General features: G+C 44.1%; 1 protein-coding gene across 2 annotated transcripts in view; it reads left to right on the top strand.

The window, feature by feature from the left end:
* The first annotated feature begins 228 nt into the window (after nt 1–228).
* The window catches only part of Epb41l4a (erythrocyte membrane protein band 4.1 like 4A), a 251,336-nt gene continuing 229,797 nt past the window's right edge, over nt 229–21,767 (top strand). Inside the window, exons 1-2 of one of the 2 annotated variants that reach the window (XM_023703353.1) lie at nt 229–849; nt 1,153–1,539. In XM_023703353.1, the coding sequence (XP_023559121.1) occupies nt 1,441–1,539 (99 nt within the window). In that variant the 5' untranslated portion in view covers nt 229–849; nt 1,153–1,440. The remainder of the gene's footprint in view (nt 850–1,152; nt 1,540–21,767) is intronic. The other variant, XM_004643270.2, reaches the window with a different exon arrangement.

Below are 21,767 nucleotides of genomic sequence, written 5' to 3' on the forward strand. Positions count from 1 at the left end.
TTCACCTGCCCCATGTCATCCTGTGTCTCTTGTGACTCGCATTAGCTGGCTGCTGGTTCCCAGCTGGAAAGCACAGATTGCACCTGCTCCGAAAGCCAGCGGGGGCCCTGCCGGGTCTGCACGCGGCTGCAGTGCACGAACTCGAGGACCCACCAGGGGTCACTGCAGCCTCGGAGCTATTGTGTCCGCGGGTCCGGGAAGCGGCAAGCAGCTGGAGGGCGTGGGGCAAGGCTCGCCAAGGGCCGGGGGTCGGATCTAGCTGAGCGCTGCCCTCCGGAGCCAGCTACCCGTCTCCCAGGGAAACCGAGCCAGCACGCTGTGGCCAGCCGCTCGGCTCTGCAGCAGCCCGGCTTCCTCGCGCGGAACTGCCGGCACCTGGCGGTCGGGACACCTCTGCTCCGCCCTCAGCCCGCGATCAAGACCCCGCCCAGAAGGGGCGCTCAGCTGCGGTTGAGGGGCTTGCGGTCCGCTCCCGGACTTTCTGCTGACGTCTGGGTCAGACCCAGCAGCACCTGGGCTGCTCCCGCCCGGGGCGCCACTCTGGCGCTGCGGAAAGAACTTTCCCCGGAGCCCACCAGCGGCCTGGCGCGCTGGGTGCGCACCCCGGACTCCCCCTTCCCCCACTGCCCGGCGAGCTCCCTGCGGGCGCCGGCTTCTCCGCGCCACCGCCCGCGGCTCCTCCGACTCCGGCTCTGAATGTCCTGCAGAAGCAGCAGCACTGCGCTGCGGCGGCAGGGTATTCTGGGGGACAGAGCTTGAACTTGGTCACCCCGGACCCGGGCATGAGTTCCGAGGCCCCCAGACGGGAGCCGCGCCCCACCACGAGCTGACCGGCTGTCGCTGGGCTCGGTAAGACGCCCGCTGCCCTTTGGAGCCCTCGCGGTCCCTACCACTGGGGGTGTGGGGGAAATCGCCCGAGAGAAGACCCCGGCCGTGCCCCACCCGGCACCCCTGACACAAAAGAGCAGCCGAGGGAGGGAGCCCGGCGTCCCGCCGCAGGGCTGTGGGGTTGGACACGCCGGCCCGCCAGGGACCCGAGGCAGAGGGGCGGCCACGCTCGCATGGGCGCGGGTGGAGGAAGCTGCAGGGCTTCCCGGTTCCTCTCTTTTTTGTCCCTTGCCCCCACTGCCCGGAGACTTCTTTCTCCCTCAGGTCCGCCGAGGCGCCGTGCGCCCCCAGCCTTCGGAAGGGCCGGAGCAGCAGGATGCACGGGGCCGCGCCCGGTTCCTCGCGCGTTGCCCAGGCGGCGCCCGGGCGCTGACTCCCTGGCCCTCTCCCGGCTGCGCCCGGTGCTCGGCCGCCGACCTTGCCGGGAGCTGCACCTCTCGCCCTCGCTACGGCTCGGACAATAAATTAAAGCTTCGCGCCCGAGGGGAGGGGGCGGCTCGGCGGCTCGGGCGCTGCTTTCTCGAAGCCTAGCTGGAGACGGGCTCCGCCGACATGGGCTGTTTCTGCGCTGTTCCGGAAGAATTTTACTGCGAAGTTTTGCTCCTGGACGAATCCAAGCTAACCCTCACCACACAGCAGCAGGGCATCAAGGTAGGTGCGGGGGGTGCGTCCCGGGGGTCTACAGTCCCAGGGGCTCGGGGTCTACCGCTTTGTCTCGGGGCTGTTAACCCGCGGAGGCCGGGGCTGCATCTTTGCGCGCGAGGAAGGCGGACGGGTCAGGGTGGATTAACTGATTCCTCCATAAAGCGAGTTTGGCGTCGCAAAGGTGACTCCAAGCACCCCTGCTCGCCGCAGTCCGCCATCCAGCTACAGAGATCCAAACTGCCCCCGGTTTCCTACCAAAGCACCTAGGCCCCTCGCCGTTCCCACGGAGGCGCAAAATCGAACCTCCAGGCTGCACCCTACTCCGGTGTTTTAAGGCATGGTTCAACTGGGCTTTGTTGGAGAGTATTTTTTTCTTGATAGCTTTCTTGGGAAGTAAACTAGTTCATATCTTGAAACACATTAATTGTACCGTTGTGATTGTGTTCCCTGGGTAAGCAGTTGCATAGTATTACATTTGCACCGAAAATAATTTCCCTTTTCCCAAAGCGAACTGGTTTGAGCCTCGCAGATAAAGCAACCCTATCTCAGAGCGATTGGGCAATAGCTCTGATCCTGTTTGTAGACTTTCAAAAACGCAATTGCGTTAAAAACCTAAAGAAAAAGGCTGCGGAGCTTGCAGGCTCCACTTCCTTAATGTTGCTGAGTACTTACGTTTATTCCTGACAACCTGAGGATGCGCCTGCGCGCTTGTTTTGCTCTCGGAACAATTTAACCTCCTATAGGAGATCTGAAGCGTGGGCGTTTTGTTGTTCTGTTTCTCTTTCACCTTTAGTTTTAGATCACTAAGGTATTGTAGATAACCCGGCTGCTGACTCTGGTGAAAAGAAACCGCCCCCTCCGCGGATAGAGCTGGCTGCCTGAGAAATCCAGTTCCGGCTGCTAAGCGCCTGCTCGCAGTCTTGCAGTGTCAGAAGTTAATTCTAAAGGGCTAGGCCCTGGGCGTTGACTTCAGCGAATCCATCTTTACAGCTTCGCACACGCTGGAGTAACTGTTCCTCGCTGCAAGTCTCAGCGTTGATGTTGCCGTGTGTGGAGCTGAGTTCTAATTTTACAGGTGTCTTTTGCAGGAGAAAGGGGCAAAAGTGATCAGTGAAGGCTACAAGAATCATAGAGATCTTTCCTTTAGGAAATTGTTTTGACTGTCGTGTCCTGAGTAGTTATGTAATCAGCAAAATTCAATCAGATTCTTGTTTCCTATTTTCTCTTGTGGCCAACGAAAAAATCTTTGAAGGAGTGTTCATTTTGTACTTTTAACTTATCTTTATGTACTCAAACACTTCACCAGCCCAAAGAAATCAGGAACTTCACAAGTTGAGGTAAAATTTTGCCTAATAAATTAGGCAAAAATTATAACACTTAAGTTGTCAGTAGTGAAGAGATTCTCTATGGTGTGGGAGTGAAAACACAAAATGGTGAGTGGTGATTTGATAGGAAACAACAGAGAAGTTTCTGAAGGTGCGAAGTCTGAATTCATCTGGAGTCTCTAGTCGTTGGCAGCCTGAGCTTCCTGTTTAGGCATGAAAGCCATCCCTGGCTGCCATGGGAAGGAGCAGCCAAGATCCGGGATCTAACGGCATCATTCTGTGGTAGAAGCCAGAGTCAAAAACCCAAATCTGTAATTATTTATAGTAACTGCTGGTGCTTGGTTTTCTAATAGGTTGCAAGTTGGTGAGTCAAAGGCAACAGCAACTTTATAATACTGTTATTTTGGCTGTGCGCCATATAACTAAACAATAATTTAAGCAGGCTTTTGTTGGAAGTAATCATTTCACAACAGGCTTAGCCTCTTTTGGTGTCACGAAAGCCATGCCACGATTAGTTTGATAGCCATGTGTGGAGCACAGATGTCTGCTAAAGTTAACCACATTAGCTGCAACTACCATAAAAACGCACAGATCTACTTGTGGTATGTACTAAATTAAGCAAATTTGCATATAAAGGGAAGAAGGTGTGAAACAGCATCTTGCATTAAACAGTACTACAAAAATGGGAGGAATGTGTGTATGTGATTATGTACATACTTGATTTAGAATTTTTTCCCTAATCTTCATAAATTATGATGCATAGATAGTACTGTAAATTGCATTAGATAAATTAGCTCCTACTTTAGTTTGTAGTTTAAAAGTAAATAATCACTTCAAAGTTAATAGCCAATAGCTACTACGATATTATGGTGTTTTCCCTTGGGATGGTACTTTTGATATTTTTGATTACCACTAATTAAAAACAAAGTTAAACAGGCAATATCAATTAACCCATTTTACCCTGAAATTAAAACAAGAAAATGTCTCTAGTTTTGTATTTTTCTGTTTTTGTATTTGTGTGTCATTTTGGTAGCCTTTTTTTTTTCAGAACTGGGGATTGAACTCAGGTCCTTGTGCTTACCAGGCAAGCGCTTATTCTACAAGGGGGCTATGTCCCCGGCCCCCTTGTGTGTCATTTTGAAAAACACTTTATGGACATATTTAAGTACCATATTACAAATTGAGAAGTTAGTAGTCTGTTGTGGTGATGCACACCTGTAATTCCAGTGCTTGGGAGGCTGAGGCAGCAGGATTGCTATGAATCTGAGGCCAGTCTAAATTGGATAGTGACACCCTGTCTCAAACAACAATAACAATGACAACAAACAAACTGAGAAGTTAGAACTAATTTTATACAACTTAAATTGAACTTTTTCATTGACCATAGGAAAACAATCGTTGTGTTCCCATAGAAAACATTTCAGCCTGAAAATAATAGTTGCATGTCTTCTGTGTTCAGATGAGTATCATTTAAATGGGAAATAATTTTCTATTTAAAAATAATTAGAGGGCTGGCCAGATAGCTCAGTGGATTAAAGTGCCTGCTTAGGCAGATGCAGGGACCGGGGTTCAATCCTGGCATACCTTGCCGGCTGTAGCCCTCCAGGGCGTGCTGAGATGGTGACTGAGACTGGGCGTGGTGGCACGTACCTATAATCCCAGCACTTGGGAGGCTGAAAACAAGAGGATCACTGAGTCCAGTCTGTGTAATGAGACCCTCTACACCCTGTACTAAAAAAACCCAAAAAACAAAAGCAAAAAACCCCAAAACAAAAACCCACAATATTTTTGTGTCCATATCAATGTTCCATAGTATTTGCATTCTTAACTTGCTTCAGAGGTGACCTTGCTTGACAAGCAGGAAATCCTTTATTCGGTTCATAATGTGAGCCCTGGCCAGGATTTTAAAATGTGTTTATATAAACTGAGAGCTATTGGTTATGTGTGTTGAGCCTACAATAAGTTTTAGTTGTTTGTTCTCAGCTGTTATCTCTGTTGTTTATTCAAGTAAGAATTTTTGCTATGGTTGGTCTCAGTTTTTTGAGTAATGTTTGTTCTGGAAAACTTTTGTTAGGTTCTTTGTAGTTCTCCATGCCAGGCAGGGTAGAGATCTATTTGTCCTTTTAGAAAGCAAAACTTGGTTAGTGACTCAAACTACTTTTTTAGATTGTTACTTGGTTAGCAAAGGAGATTTGGTGGGGAAGCAGGGGCATCACAAGGCTTGATTATAAATTTAGTCCTCAGAATTGATTTTATAAATATAAAACAGTTTAATTTTATTTATTTATTTGGTGGAACTGGGGATTGAACTCAGGCCATTCTACTGAGCCATCTCCCCAGCCCTAACAGTTTAATTTTAAAAAATGTTTTGAGACAGAGTTTCAGTAGCTTGGGCTGGTGTCAAATTTGTGGTGATCCTCCTGCCTTAGTGTCCCAAATGCTGGGATTATACATATGTGCCACCATGTCTTGCCTGACACTCATTTTTTTCTAGATGTGTTGAGTAAATTAATGAAACCAATGAGACAGTAAAATGCAAACTGTGTTAGCTTCTATAAGTGGCTTTATTAAGATATTTCATACAATTTATATAGTTAAAATATGCAATTCTTCCATTAACTGCTAAATAATGTCAGATCCTAATCATCCTGAGATGATGATGATGATGATGATTTTTTTTGCGGTACTGGGGATTGAACTCAGGACCCTGCACTTGCCAGGCAAGTGCTTAGTCAACTGAGCTATCTTCCTGGGCCCCATCCTGAGATTCTTGAAGGAATACTGTGAGTCAGTTTTGATGTTCTGATCAGAAAGTTCCTGATAAATCAGAAAAAAATTACAAGGCAGGGATTTAAAGTATATGTATCTCATTTACCAAAAGTTATAATTTTCACTCCATTTGGACTGGTGAAGAAAATTTCTCAGAAGATTGGGGGGAAGAAGTTCTTCCTGACTTATATTAAGTATATATGCAAAAACCTCTGTCTTTGGTCTCAGCCACATTACTTATAACATAAGTTAAAGCAAGGAGCTCTTGAGTTAATGTAACCTGGCTGCTCAGTTGGTTAGAACTTTAGATGTGGCTGATGTACAAAGTGCCCCTCCTTCACACTGCATCTGACTTTCTTTTTTTCCCCATAATTTTATTCAGAAACAAATAGCAATGAGACAGTTTCAAACCAAATTGGTAGGACAGTTTCAATAATTAACACATTGCATACTCTCTCCCTAGTGGTTATTTGCTGTACAAGATGCGGACTTGATATACTATTTACAAACACTATTAGAACAAATCCTTGTATTCGTTAAGAGAATGTAACTATATATCTATCCCAACCACTTTGAATACACAGATACAAAATGGACATTCATCTCTATCCCCCTTTTTTTTTTTTGTTTAGTTCCATTATTTGAATATTATAGGTGTGTTAACTCAGCAAAATATTCTAAATGAGTCCAGTAGTCCATAATAGTATTGGGTCTTCCACTTGACTGGCAATGTCAGAAATTGTTGACCTGAGTCCCCTACAGCTCAACATAACACCATGACTTTACTTCTTATACTTCATTTTTATACTTTTCAGCTGGATAGTTAAGACCAAGGTAAAGCAGGACCTATGCAACAAGAGTTGTAGCTTTGGGTCTGATAAGGTCAGTGAAATCCCCTTAGGATTTATCCTGAGATCCTGTACCTCAGATTGTAGATCTTTTGTCAGTGTCAGCCATGTGGATGAGTCACGGCCATTGTTTGGCCAATGTGCAGAGGAAAAGGAGTAGAGCTAGGAAACATGACAGTGACAAGCCATACAGTTATATGTAGAAAATGGGCAAGGCAATGATCCTGAGACTCTCCAGAAGATTTTTGAATCTAGAAGTTAATTGGAAAGATTCTCACCCTGAGAATATATAATGATACCTGTGAACTAAGCATCTGGCTTTCTAAACCTCAGACGTGTCCATGTAGTGGCTGCTTAAGATGAACTAATATTTGTAGAAGAAACTTTTTCTCTTAGAAAAATTGCATAATATACCCTTTATCATCCATGATTGAATTATTTCTTTCTTTCCTTCCTTCCTTTTCTTTTTTTGATATAGGGTCTCATTGTGTAGTTCAGGCAGGCCTTGAACCTCAGGCTGAGCCTCAGGCTGGCCTTTAACTTCCTGTGACCCTCCAGCCTCAGCCTCCCAAATTAAATAATAATTGAAAAACTAAGGGCAAAACATCGTTACCTCCAGCAGCAGATGACTGCCCCTCTCTGGGTGCTTATTGGCTGATAGTGAGCCGGATTTCATGTAGCCCATTACTACGTCTGTCTGTTCTTGAGTTCCATATTAAGCCTCAACTAAGTTTGCCAGGCGGAAGCTTATGCTGCAGAGCTAGCTCCCCAGCCCTGAACTAAGTCTGAATGAATGTGAAGTTCATACTTTCGGCATGAGTTTGTTGAATCTAACTTGTAGGGACAAATGTCTAGACTCTACTTCTGATTAGCTGTTTACACAGCAGTTTGTTACTTTTATTAACACACACACAAGATGGGAGAGTAGTTTTTTCTTTGTTTTGTGCCACCTTTTCTCCCAGATAATAGGGCCATTTAATCCTTTGCTGTCCCGTCCATTGTAAGATACTAAGTGTCACACGTAGACACTCCCCACCAGATGCCAGCAGCATCTTCCCCAGGCACAACCCAAAGTGTCTCCAGAAGTTACCGAGTGTCCCCTGGGAGCTGCCTCACATTGGATGAGGACCAGCACCACGGAGGACAACCTTTGCCTTGTTGGTTTTGGTGCTTAATCTTCCACACTGGATGCAGAGGAAGCTTTGAGTGCTTTCTGTTTTTCCATTTTTTGTCCTGTTGTGGAGCAGTGAGTTGTTTACCTTGTTTCAGTGAAAACAATATGATGTTGTGTGTCTTTAACTTGTTGCTGGAAACATGACAAGATAAGATGCAGTGCAAAGCCTGGGGCCCAGGCAGCCCATCCCATGGAAAGTTAGGCTCCACTAGTTTCTTATTAGCTGTGGGGCTTTCAGAAGTATCCCTTTCTCAGTCTCAGCTTCACTCTCTGTAAAATGGAGGCAGTAACAGTCACTACTCGCCTCACGCGACCGTAGTACCTTGCGTGTGGTAAACACCCAGCGAAGGGCAACTTGACTTTTCCTCTTCCCCTTGCTCCCCTTCTTGGGATGCCTCATTCCTTCACTTTTGATTGAGCCCTCTCCCTACCTGGGCCAGCCGTGATGGATGCCCAAGGACTTGCTCTCTGGACCTGCGAAACTGCTGCTTCCTGAACATTCTGACTCTGTGGCTGGGATTCCCACGGCTTGGCGTACCCTTTCTGGGTGTTCTCAGCTTTCCCAAATACACCTTCAACTACACCATCCTTTTAAGACTTGAACCTCAAGTGTCTTGTCTGCTAGGAAACTTTTCGTTGGGCCTGACCAGGCAGGATGAAGTGCTCGTCCACACCTTGCAGCCCTGTCACAGCACGTGGCATGTTGTGAGCAGTTTCTAGGCCCATCCATCTCCTCTGGAACCTCCACCTGCGATCCCCGGCAGCTAGAACTGTACACCACGTGTAATCATGGGCTTATTAACCGTAATGTGAATGGATCGTTGCAGCTGGAATAGCTCATGTTGAAAATCTTTAATATGGATGAGATTCCTTTGCCAATTTTATTCTTACGAGAAAAGATGCCAGGATAAAATTTTGACTGTGAAAAATCTGTTGCCAAGATACTCTAGTTTTTATCTTGATAATGGGTAGAAAATGAGATGCTGCTGTGGACCGAATGCGCTCAGCACTCTGAAGAGCTGACTAGCAGCTGTTTTAGAAAACATGATCCATGCCATTTTGGTCTCTTAGAGGCAACTCTGTCTTTGTTTCTTAAATATAACTTCCAGCTTCAAAGTACAGTATTTTGGAAGAAGTGCGCATTTCATGAATGGCTAAGAGCCTCTCACTTAGGTTATTTTTCTTCTTCTTTTTTTTTTTTTGTGGTAGGAGATCAAACTTGGGACCTTGTGCTTGTCAGGCAGGCACTTATGCCGCTGAGCTGTCTCCCCAGCCCCTATTTTTCTTTTGGTTCTTTGCCTGATAACAGTGTAGGTTGGTTTTATAGTATGGGCTTACACGGGGATCTTCCCATAGTTACTAATCTTACTGTACCCCCCACTCCCTTTTACTCTTAAAACTGCATAAACCTAATCTGACACGGTTCTCACTCTTTATAGAAAAGACAGGGTAAGTTCAGTATTGGGTTTTTTAGTCAAAAACTATGTTTTTCATTCAGATGCAAAGTGTGCTTGTTCATAGGCCTGCTGTAAAGGTGACAAGTCAGAGACTGGGTTGGTTGTGCCCTTCCGGCCTCTAAGATTCACTGCTTTGGCCCCGCTTTATCTCCGAGATTCAGCTCCCGGTAGAGCTCATACTTGTTCTCCATCTTGGCCAGCCTGCTTTGGGTTGTGGTGACTAACTGCTGTGGCCTCTGTGCTCTGGATCTTGTTTCTGTGTCTCTCGTAAGATTAAACAGGCACCTGTTATCACTTGTCGGAGGCATAGGCTAGGTGTGCTAAGTTCAGGAACCAGTCAGTTTACTTTGTGATTCAAAAAGCTTGTAACTACCATTTGGAGAGTCTGTGCTATCCTCAAAAATATAGCTGACATTCCCTTCTCCCCCTGAGCCACATATGTACTTCCTGTTTGTTTTCTTGTTTCAGTGAAACAGCCATTCTTCCCTAATGCTGCCTATTGTTATTCCCTTATTCTGTAACCCTAGACTCTTGTGAAGAGATTCCCCAAGGACTGAAGTGGCTCCTCCCTCCAGAAGATCTCTGAATAATCATTGCTGCAGACTAGAAAGAGCTGGCTGGACTCCAGGAAAACTTGTCTCCTGGTAGGGCAGATTGATAGGCCAGGGGGAAGAAGGAACAGAGACGAGACAGGCAGAGGAGGGGACTGAGGAGGGGCTCTGCAGAGTGCTGAGCACTGCACCAGAGACAGGGCCTAGGGAAGGTTCGGGTGGTAAGGGAGGAGCAGGGGACACAGACTGAAGGGGAACCACAGGGGCAGCTGGGTGGAGCATGCGCGGTGGGAAGGACACAGTCTGAGCACTCAGTGCAGTGAGTGGCCCTGAGTTTCCTGAAGGTGGTTAGAAAGGGCTTGGTGTAGACAGCTTCCCACACAGAGGGTAACCAGAGAGGGTAACCAGAATAGAGCTCAGGTTCCAAGCTGGTCCCCAGTGTTCCACATTAGGAGCCTCACAGACCCCACCTTGCCTACGCTCAATGTAAGGAGCCTCGAGGCTCTGCTGCCTTAAATGTTGCTTGTCAGAATTGCTTGCTCTCCTGCCTTCTATCTTCTGACTCAGTGTGGCCTTCACACTTCACAGCCCAACCAGCCTCCTACGCAGAATCCTGTGTGGTCACTTTCATTCCCTTCCCAGCTCTAGTCTCTGCTCTGTGGCCAAGTCCCCATCGGCCACATATTTATGGCTTCGTGATTAGGCTTAGAGATTTTTCTTGAGTCCACCTCTGTTTCCTCAGGTGTAAATTGAGGTGTGTGATACACATCCCATTCCTCACAAGAGGATGTAAGAACATAAGAAAATAATTTTAGGTAACAGGATAAAAGGTGCCCGATCAATGGTAGCAATTAGCATAGATGGTATATTACTTTTGAATGTATTTGTTCCTCACTTCCAACTTGGAAATTCTAATCGTCCTATTCCAAGGTGGTTCATGCCCTTGGAGGGATGGATGTGAGTGCTTGATAGAAGTGGCAGAGCAGGAGGGATTAGGTATTCATAGATGCTAATGACTTGTCAGAGCTCCTGTTTGAAGAAGTAGTACCATGGTGTCTCAGATCATGAACTCGGATCTTTCCACAATTCTGGTTGCAAACCTAGTTGGACAAGTACATAATTGAGATTCAAGGGTTAGATTCAATGTGGACCTGAAGGAGAAACTTAACTTGGTTCTCATGCAGTTTGGTTTGCGACCAGAATTGTGGAGAGAATCGAGTTCGTGGACCAAGGTACCACTGACTGTGCTCCAGCTGTAATCTGTTGAGCTTGCCTAGCTACCCAGGAAACCCCACAACTACTGCTGAGATGCAAACGTCACATCTAATTCTCTACCCTTAGTCTCAACCTTCTTACTCAGCCTTCTTATTGTCTTGATTCTGATTGCCTACTGGACGGTATCACAGCCATAGCTGCCCTCACCCAGACCCCAGACAGGCTTTTCCTTCTGTGCTTCTGTGAACACTACCACAGCTTGTCTTCATCAGTTAAGAGGCCTCAGTTCCCAGTTGTGCAGATTCACTGCAAGCTGCTTCAGTGGGCAGACGTTTTATTCACTGACCTCTCGGGGAATCTAGGGATGAGGAGAAAATACTTGGAGTCCAGCAAGTGACCAGGTCCCTGCTTCTCCCTCTCTCTTCCGCTGTGCCCTCTGGGGAGTCAGTGTTGTTGCAGGCTGAAGCAGATGGCCCGGTGGTTCTGGAGGGGAAGAGGTGATGCCTGCCTGTGTGCTGGGTAGGAGTAGGGATGGTGTCCCGCCCACGTTGCCCTGGGAGGAATTTAGTGGAGTGAAAAGGAACTAGGCTTTAGCTATAGATAAATCTGTCTGCATTATCTTCCTCTCTTTTGTTAGTGCTGTAAACATGACCAAACAACCTTCTTTGTGCTTCCTTATCTCTAAAATTAGGGTAGGGCTTTCTGCCTTATCTTGAGATGGGTGAAACCTTTCATTCTGCTTATTGGGAGGCAGCTGGTTTTGGTAGCGATAGAAACCCTTGTGGGAGGGGAGGTCTTTAATATGGGACCTCATGTTTTGTTTTGTGCCGTACCAGGGATTGAACTCAGCACCTTGTGCTTGCCAGGCAAGTTCTTATTCTACTGAGCTATATCCCCAGGCCCAGGGACCTCATGTTGATTGGATGCATTAATCTGGCCATACATTTGAAATGTACAATTCAGTGGTTTTTTTCCATATAGTAAGAATTGGGCAACCATTATCATAATCAATTTTCATCAGATTTAAATTTTTTTGTGTTTGAAAACAATACCATAGGAAAGTAAAAGGATAACCCACATAAAGGGAGAAAATATTTGTCAATCAAATATCTGATAAGGTATTTATATATAGAATATATTTTACACAGAGATAACTATTGACTGATGTGTAAATTCATTTTTATTTTGGACAATTTTTATTATTATATTCACTTAAGTTTGTAAGTAGTTTATTTACAGTGTGCAATCTATTAATCTCATGCTATGTATTCATTTCAGAAATATTTCTCTAAAATTCACTCTGTCTACATCTTATATCTTTCACATTTCAATATTTATCTACAATTTTAATGATATGTAATTAATTGATTTTCAATAAAGTTAACGAAAACAATAAAATAAAGAGAATATATTTTAACTCATCTACTCAATAAAAAGACAATCTAATTTTAAAAATTAGCAAAGAATCTTAGTAGACATCTTGTTAAAGAAGATATGTAGTCATTTACTACATAGAAAGGTGCTCAACTCACTAGAAATCAGGAGACAATGAAAAAATAACGCTAAGAGCCAGCTGTGGTAAGCATAATCCTGTAATCCTAGCACTCAGGAGGCTGAGGCAGGAGGATTGCTGCAAGTTCAAGGACACCCTGGGCTACACAGTGAGTTCAAAGCAAGACTGTCTCAAAAAATCAAAAAAATCAGATAATAAAAACAATACTAAGATACCCCAACAGAAAGGTTATAATCAAAAAAGCAGATTATGCTGGGGAGATGACTCAGTGGAATAAGCGCCTCCCTGGCAAGTGCAAGGTCCTGAGTTCAGTCCCCAGTACTGCCAAAAAAAAAAAAAAAAAAAAAAAAAAAAAATGTTGGTAAGAATGTGGAGAAACTAGGAATTGTCCATTGCTGTGGGATTGTAAAATAATGCCAACATTATTGGAAGCCATTTGATACTTGCTTTGACTGTTAAACCTTCACTTCTAGGTGTATATGTAAGAGAAATTAAGGTGTACGTCCACACAAGGGTGCATATGCATGCATCTTCATAGCAACAGTATTTTTGTTTGCTTTTTTTTGACACAGGGTCTCCCAGGTTGGCCTCAAACTCACAGTGATCCTCCCAAATTCTGAGATTACAGGCATGCACTACCAAACCTAGAAGCAACAGTAGTTATTTATAATAGCCAAAAAAAGTAAAAGCAGTCCACAAGTTCAGCATCTGCATAAATAAAATATAGTAGTATATTCATATAATGGAATATTATTCACCAGTGGAAAGTCATGGAACACCATTATGCATTACACTGTGAATGCTGAACAGACTGTGAGTGAAAGCTAATTATGAGAGACCACATATCATATTAATTCAGTTATATGAAATGTCCAAAATATGTAAATCTATAAACAGAGAAAGATTTGTAGTTGTCTATGGGAAGGGGAGTTGGGAGTCGGCAGGAAATGAAGTAGTTACTGACAGGTGTGAGGTTTCTTTTTGGTCTTGAATTTTGGTCTGTGATTCAGTCTTCGTATTTTTGCATGAGATTATCTAATTGTTCCAGCACTGTTTGTTCAAAAGATTATTTTTCCCACCTGTGGAATTATCTTGGCACACTTTAAAACATTAAGTTTTATTGCTGTGCTTCTAATTCTATTCCATTGGTCTGTAAGGCTCTACATACCTTGTTTGTTTTTACTAGTTCCTTGCTAAGTTTGGTGTGATATTCAGCAGGGAAAGCTCTCCTAGTTAAACACATTAAATATTTTGAGAAAAAAATTTCCACAAAGTTCTTGGGGGGCACTGACATTGTCTGTTTTATTTTTATTTATTTATTTATTTATTTTTGCGGAACCGGGGATTGAACTCAGGCCCTTGCGCTTGCCAGAGAAGCACTTATTCCACTGAGCCATCTCCCCAGCCCCCTGACATTGTCTGTTTTATTCACTGTTAAATTCTCAAGAACCAATGCCTGGCGTATGGTGGTGCTCCGTAAATATTTGTAAAGGACCAATTTTAAGTCATGTTGCTGCTGTTGCTTTTGTTACTTGAAGTGTTCCTATTTATGTTTGCCTTTGGTTCATTGTGTAAATCACTTCGTGTAGGACTGGAGAAAGGAAATCTGCATATGTTTTATGCATCACTTTTTGGATAGCTTTGATCAGTGAAAATATTAAAAGAGTTAACATTTAAATAAGTATGTGGTTTTCATCTGTTAGCTTGAAACATACTGAGAACTTCTTAGAGATTTATGATGAACAGGACAATATATGCTGTTTTTTCCCTTAGGAAAATCATAGAGATGGTGACAGGATGTTTCTGAGCACACACAACCTCTCCCCTCGTTTTAAACTCTGAACTTCAGGGATTTCTAGCAGGAGTGCAGGCTAACACCAGGGAGCAGCCATGCCTTTAAGGATTTGGATTAGGATCTGCTCTAACGGAGGAAGCTTGTAGCAAATCTTAGTGGTATTGAAGCCGGCACAATGTAAGCTCCGTCTTGTCTGGATTGTACATTTTTAAAGCCATCAGTGCTCAAACGCCTGAAAAATCTCAATGGATACGTGGCTCCTATAGTTCTCTTTGTGAAGAGAATCTCAAGTGCCTAAAATCTAGGTAAATGCCCCTGCATCCCAGGTCTCTTTCTTCAGCTGCTCATCGTGCCTCTGCCCAGTAGTTCAACTGATCCTCGGCGCCAAGCCCCTGATAGTCACATGTGGTCCGTGCACTTGGCCCCTTCATTGCCCTCCAGAGGCGGCAGGTGGCCAGGGTTGGGGGTGGGGCGGAGGTGACATAAATCACAACAGACTGGATTTCACTCACAGTGAAAATTAGGCCTGTGTGGGCATGGACAGCATCGCACGTGGTCCATGTTCTGGAGGTGAGGGGAGAGGGGGCCCGTGTGGGGCGCTGGTCTTTGTGGACTCAGAGCCGTGTTCCTCCATCTTCCATCCCTCCTGTCTTTGCTGCATGGAAGGAAGGATTGAGAACTGGTTATAGAGACAGAGTTCAGAAGTTATTGAAAACTGCTTAAGTTCCCTGCCAGTCCTGTTGCCTCCTGTGCTCCCAACCCCTCCCTGTGTTTTTGTTTTGGTTTCCTTCCTGCATCTCTAAAATGAAATCTTTCCAGTTCTGTGGTTTGTCCTGATTCCCTTTTTCCTGGATAGGTCATATTTTTGTTTGTTTGTTTCTGTTTTTTTTATGTTTTTAAATTTACCTACGAGATTGCTTATGTGAACTTTTTCAGAATAATAGTTATTACATTGCATTTTAATTTTTCAGCTATTTTCAAAATTCTTATTTATCTAAAAAGATTAAGATTCTAATTAGGGTAAGTAATTTATTTCATGGCATGGTTTTAGAGCTTGTGTCACTTAAACTTCTTCCGTGATCTTGATTTTGTAAAGCCTTTACCCTGAGTTCCTACAGTGCTATGCTGACATCTCTCTAGAAAAGATAATTAAAAACTGATTAGTGATCCTTTTTATTGCCCGAGGGAGGGTGCAGAGAAAGGTAAAATTGTCCTTTTGTTGAGGGGTTCAGATGTCCTATCATAAGGAGACCAATAGATCTTTTCTCCTGATAATGATTATTTCTTCATGCTCTTGGTGCCGTTTGCAAGGGCAGTGGGAGGATGTGGAATTTACTAGAATTCCTCAGAGAGTGTGCTTCTTTTCGGTTTTGCTGTTTTTGCATCATGTTCTGGGATAATTATTTGAAGATAAATAGGTTTAGAGTGTGAGGGTGTATTGGGTCGGGATCAATGCTATGAGTCTGTAATGATAGGTAGGCACTTGTGGACTCAATTTACAAGATTTTTTTTAGAGCCCAGTAGCATCTTGATTTCTGGTGGTGGACAGTGCATCAGTAGGAAGACTTTTGTCCATAAGAAGTTTGACTTCTAGTTGGAAAGACAAAACATTTACTTATAAAATAATAGAGGATCATGCAGGACAGTATAACATCAAGTATTGGAGTATGTGTTGTGATTCTAACAGGTACAGAAGTTCTATTTTTTTTTTTTAAACTCTTTTTTTTTTTTTTTTTTTGCAGAACCAGGGATTGAACTCAGGCCCTTGCACTTGCCAGGGAAACACTTATTCCACTGAGCCATCTCCCTGGCCCTCAAATTAATTTTATTTTTATTTTTTTGGCAGAACCGGGGATTGAACTCAGGCCCTTGCGCTTGCCAGGGAAGCACTTATTCCATTGAGCCATCTCCCTGGCCCTTTTTTTTTTTTTTAATTTTTTTTTTGAGACAGGGTCTTGCTATATAGTTCAGGCTAGCTTTGAACACACCATGTAGCCCAGGCTGCCCTTGAATTCACAGTGATCCTTCTGCCTTTGTTTTCAGAGTGCTGGGATTACAGGTGTTCACCAACATGCCCAGCTTCAAGAAATTCTTACAGGAAAGAAATTCATATAAGGTGACATTAATCAAGAAAGGTGTTTTAGAAAAGTGCATATGGTGTGTTATATAAACCTGTGGTGCCAAATTGTTTAAAATTTAAGATTTTTCAGATTCCAGTAAAGTAATGTGATATACATATTGTGTGGCCTCCCAGCGCAGTTCTAGGGTGGTACTTCATAAACCCCGAACGCCAATATTTCTGCAATTTAACGTTTGGATATTCACAGTAACTGGGGGACTATAAGAAGTTTTATAGCAGTTTATAACAGAGTTTTCTTTCTGTATGAATTATCTCTTGGTATGTAGCAAATTATGAAGGATTACCATTTATCATTTGTAGTTTCTGTGGGTCAGGAATCCAGGAGTAGCCTAGCTGGCCACTGATTCAAATCTCTTGCAGCTGCGGGATTGGTTGTCTGGAGGTGTAGCTCTGCTTCCGTGCACACTAGCGTGGCCGTTGGCAGGAACCTCTGCTCCTCCCTCCTGGACTCTGCGTGGTTTGCATTCCCTTGCAACATGGAAGTTAGCTTCCCTCTAGAGCAAGGGATGAGACAGGCAGACAGACACAGGGAAAGTCGGAGAAGGAGGGTTGGAGGAGGGATGTCAAGATGGAGGCCACAGCCAGTTTTTTACAGCTTCCTGTTTTGTGGTTGTGTTTTTTTTTTTTTTTGTGTGTTTTTTTTTTTTTGTGGAACCGGGGATTGAACTCAGGCCCTTTTGCTTGCCAGGCAAGCACTTATTCTACTGAGCCATCTCCCCTGCCCCTTCTTTAGTTGTTTTGTAAACAACTACGGGCTTCCTCTCTTCTTTCTATTGGATGTGGATTTTTATGTATAACTTTTTACATTTTTAAAGGTCAGAGAGTAAAGGAAAACTTTGTATTTCTGATAGGCTGGTAGTCAGTAGTGAACCAGTCCGCTTGCCCGGTCAGGCATGACTGGGTCAGTTCAACTTAGGTAACTCTGATCACTTGGTGAAGATGCACTTCTGAAATGATGCTTGTAGTGGAGAACCAGGCGGGGTTTACCAGTTAAAATTCTTTGTAAATTATCAGTCAGAAAATAAAAAGTCACAGTTCTTTTGTTCGTTTCAGTAACAAGGACCAGCTGAGTTAGCTTTGCAGCAATCTAAATGCCTTTTCCTGTTGTTGAGGCTCTTAAGAACACTGATAAGTCCTTATTTTCTGGAGTCTTTGTCCAGCAGGCCCTGAAGACCTTTCCCCTAGACTCGTAGAGCCATTATTTACACTCAGGAGAGCAGGTTGTGACAGTGTCATAGAAACGTCAGTATTGACATGAGCAGGATGGTAACTTCCAAGGGACAGTTATAAAGGAAACCAGACCCTTGCCTGACAGAAGACCAATCCCTTCCCAGATTTCTTTTGTGAATGACGGTAAGAAACTCCCTGCCCCCCATATATTTTCACATTAATGACTCTTGTCTTCTTCCTACTTGAAAATGCTCTACTTTCTCCCCCTTTTTGGTGAGACAGAGAAAAATAAGTGTACTTTATGTACTAACATTTAAATACCATGCAAGTATTTGTGTTTACCAGTAAACAGATGACTGGCTGCTCACTAGGAACCCTTTATCTTCCTTTTAAGTATTGTTTTCAAAAGGCCAGAAGTACTTAAATCCTGAAACACCATTTTCTTAAAGTATGAAAGTCAGAGCTCCAGAAAACGTGTGCATATCCCACAAAATACGCCTTACTTCACTTAAAGAGAATCCTGTATTTTTTAAAAGTTTCATTGTAAATTGATCTGTCTTCTAAATGCTTCTGTTTTTGTATCAGAAATGTTAAAAAGATGCAGAGAGCCTTCCTCAAGGTGGGGGCTGCTGGTGATTTGTAGGTGATAACTTGCTGATAGTTTGTGGATCCTTCCATGAGCCTTTTCCCTTCTGCAGTTGCTGCGCTGGCCGAAACTGTGGTTCTGACGAAGATGGCTGTAGTTGTTAGCAGGAAGTGGAAGACAAGCAAGCCTCCACTTTAGTTTGACTTTTCTGCCTTCCCCGCAGTCGTTAGATAAGTTTGTAACTTATGCTTGAGGTACAGAATGACAACAATATTCCCCCTGCTTTTTTTTTTTTTTTTTTGTATTTTAGGGAAGGGTGTACAAGATGTTCATGGTCTCCCTCCTAGATCAAACTTGTAGTGATCCACCTGTTTACAGCCTCCCAAGAGCTGGGATTACAGGCAGGCCCTACCACACCCAGTCTCAATTGCCGGCTCAGTATGCCGCAGGGTGGGTCTGGCACCAAGGTCTGGGGATCGAACTCCTGACCCCTGTGCCTGCTTGTAGGTGCTTTAATCACTGAGCTATTTAGCTGGCCTTTCCCCCTACTTTTACTAAATTCTGCTTTGAAAGGAAGTCATGAACATGTTATTAAATATGCTAGCTTTCTGAGTTTCTGAGCATAATTAATTAAAAATGACAAGCAAAAATTGCGGGGGCTGTCTCTGCCTCATGGTGTGTGTTTGTTAAGGTTGGGTTCTCACTGTGGTAAATCTCTTATCCATGAAGATTCATTGGGTTGATTCCATGAGAGTAGGTTAAATTCTTCTTGTAGGCAGAAAAGGGGCAAGAGACAATAAGGACAAAATTATGTCACTTTTATAATGCTTACTAAAGATTTTTATTTTTATTTTTATTTTTATTTTTGGCGGAACCAGGGACTGAACTCAGGCCTTTGCGCTTGCCAGGGAAGCGCTTATGCTACTGAGCCATCTCCCCGGTATACTAAAGAATTTTGTACTTTCTCATAAATTAAAACTTCAGGGCAAGAGGAAAGCCTCTACAACTCACATATATATTTGTCATGATTCTGGATTCTGGTATTTCTGATTGTTAGTGCATGCAGGGGTACCATTTTTGTTTTTATTTAAAATGTATTAGTTTTCTCTTCTGCAAAATATTTTAGTTCCTTTTTTTTTGGTATTGGAAATTGAACTCAGGATCTTGTACTTGCCAGGCAGGTGGCGTTTTAGTTCCTAACAGGAAAGGGTAACAGAATCATTCTTCAGAGTCTGGGTGGTGTGTTAAGTGTCTGTTCAGCAGAAGTGTTTGACCACAGAGCAGCTTCTTTGCTTTCCTGGACCTGGGGAGGCTGTGGTGACAGTGCCTGCTTTCAGAGCCTGGAGACAGGGCCTGCGGCTTATCTAGTCTGGAGCCACAATCAGCTTTTCACTAGCCAGGTTCCACTGATGGTGGCTGTATCAGTTCCCTCATAGGACAGACAGGAAGGTCTCAGAAAAATCAGTTAAGTTTCCTGTTTTCAGCAACTTGAGTGATTGGTTGTCGGCCTGTTCTGGGGCTACAAAATGAACACATGTGGGATCTTAGGAGAGCAGCCCAAGTAGGCCAGGCTGGCAGAGTGTTCAGTGCAGAGGAGATGCGAGGATCTCTGGGAGAAGTATGTCTTGAATCTGACTGTTCAGGACAGGTGGGCTTTAGATGTATCAAAGGTGATGATTGTCGCGTGGAAGTGCTGGGGCAGTGAAGAGACTGGAGGGAAAGGGGCAAAATCAGCTTCCTTCCCATTGGGTTGAACAGGTAGGGAGAGGATTTGAAATCTCATAGGGAGATGGAAGAGTGGCTGGGTGATAGGTTACAGGACAGAGCCTTGTGATGCTTCCGAACATTCTACTGGTAGCTGCTGACCAGGCTGGGGCTGGAGCAAGGGGAACCTGCACCCTGGAAAGCATTAGTGTGAGATGTGAGCTGGGATTCAGCAGTGGCAGAGGATAGAGGGAAAAAAAATCTAAGGATGCTTGGGACAGTTGAGGGAAAGGGGGAGAGAGAGAGAGAGAGAGAGAGAGAGAGAGAGAGAGAGAGACAGAGACAGAGAGAGAGAGACACAGAGACACAGAGAGCGAGTGAGCTCACAGCTGCCAGGTACTGCCAGGCCCTAGATGAGGCCATGAAGCAAATAACCAGTCCCTGCTGGTGAGGAGCTTGCCTTAATGGGGGACCAGAGTGGTAATCACATGGGACTGGGGCGGGGTGCTGGTGGTGTTGAGAATATGCAACAAGGAGTCTGATGGAGTGAACTGTTCTGAGAAGGTGGTCCTTGTGGTGGCATGGGTGGGGGCAGAAGTTTCAGGCAGGTGGAACAGCTGTTCAAAGGTCCTGAAGCAGAGACAGAAAGAACCTAGGGTGGCTGGAGCATAGTTGTTGTTGTTGGTGGGGCGAGATGCCACTGTGTCACCGTCGGCATGAGGGTGGGTGTAAGGACAGAAGGATACAGATGGGGCAGATTGGATGGTTTGATGCAGGTGAGGAGGATGGGGTCTAAACCCAGTTGCTATGTACTGGCTGTTTCTCTCCTTCTATTGGGGGTTACATTTCTCCAGAAAATGGACATTCTGACAGTGAGAGAAATGTCTTTTAAGGCCCTGTATCTACTACCACCTTGAAGTCCGTGTTCTGAAGCCCAGGGACATTTCATTCAGGCCTGTAAGCTCAAATTGGTACTCTTTATTTTGTTAATACTATTCACACAAGTTAGTTGAAATTATTTTTGAATCTATAGCAAATACAGGCCTAACTGATCTTAACCGTTTACCAGTCCCATTGCTTAAATACAAGATAACTAAAGTTGCATTTTTTTCATTTTTATAGATAATATAAGATGAATTATATAAATGACCATTTTATCAAATGTATTTGATATGAGAATCCCAAATAGCTTAGTGGATTATAGCATCTGCAAGCAGGCACAAGGGCTGGGGGTTCGATCCCCGAGCCTGCCCTGCAGGCCTCACCCCAGGGGTGTGCTGAGATGGTAACTGAGACTGGGAGTGGTGGCCCACGCCTGTAATCCCAGGTCTTGGGAGGCTGTAAAAAGGTGGATCACTACGAGTCCAATCTAGTAGAGAGACCCTGAACACCCTGTAGACCCTTCCCTAAAATAAAAAAGAAAAAAAAAAGAGAATCCCAGTTGGTTGAAATGACACCTGCGTGCACAAGGCTTGGGATAGCCACCATGTAAACAGACATGAGCGATGCTGGGGTCAACTGCTAAGTGTTTTAATCAAAAGGAAGAAACCCAAGTCCTAAGGAAGTATTTATGATGAGACTGTGGATTGTGACACCAGTAGCCCTCCGTGCTCATTATCTGCTGAGGGTAGAGACTGGGAGACTGGACAAGCCTAGGAAAAAGGAAAAGCCATGTTTTAAAATAAAAGACTTTTTTTTTTTTTTCCCTCATGTTTCTTCACCTTGACAATAATATGTTTACATTGAAGGATTATTACCAAATAGTGAATGTGTTGAATTAAGTACCTCTAAGTCCACCTTTCTTTTTGTAATTTTTTTTTTTTTTTTTGGGGGGGAGGGTATTGGGAATAGAAAAAGAGACATAGAGCTAGCCAGGCATGTTTGGTGCCTCCGAGCTGTCTCCCTGGCCTGACACCTTTCATCTTAAAGGCTGTATTGCATGAACTTGCCTTGTGCATCCTATTACTGGCTTAATGCTGGGATGGCA

This window comes from Octodon degus, unplaced genomic scaffold (genome assembly GCF_000260255.1).
Source record: "Octodon degus isolate 3935 unplaced genomic scaffold, OctDeg1.0 scaffold00169, whole genome shotgun sequence".
In the NCBI taxonomy this organism is placed as follows: domain Eukaryota; kingdom Metazoa; phylum Chordata; class Mammalia; order Rodentia; family Octodontidae; genus Octodon; species Octodon degus.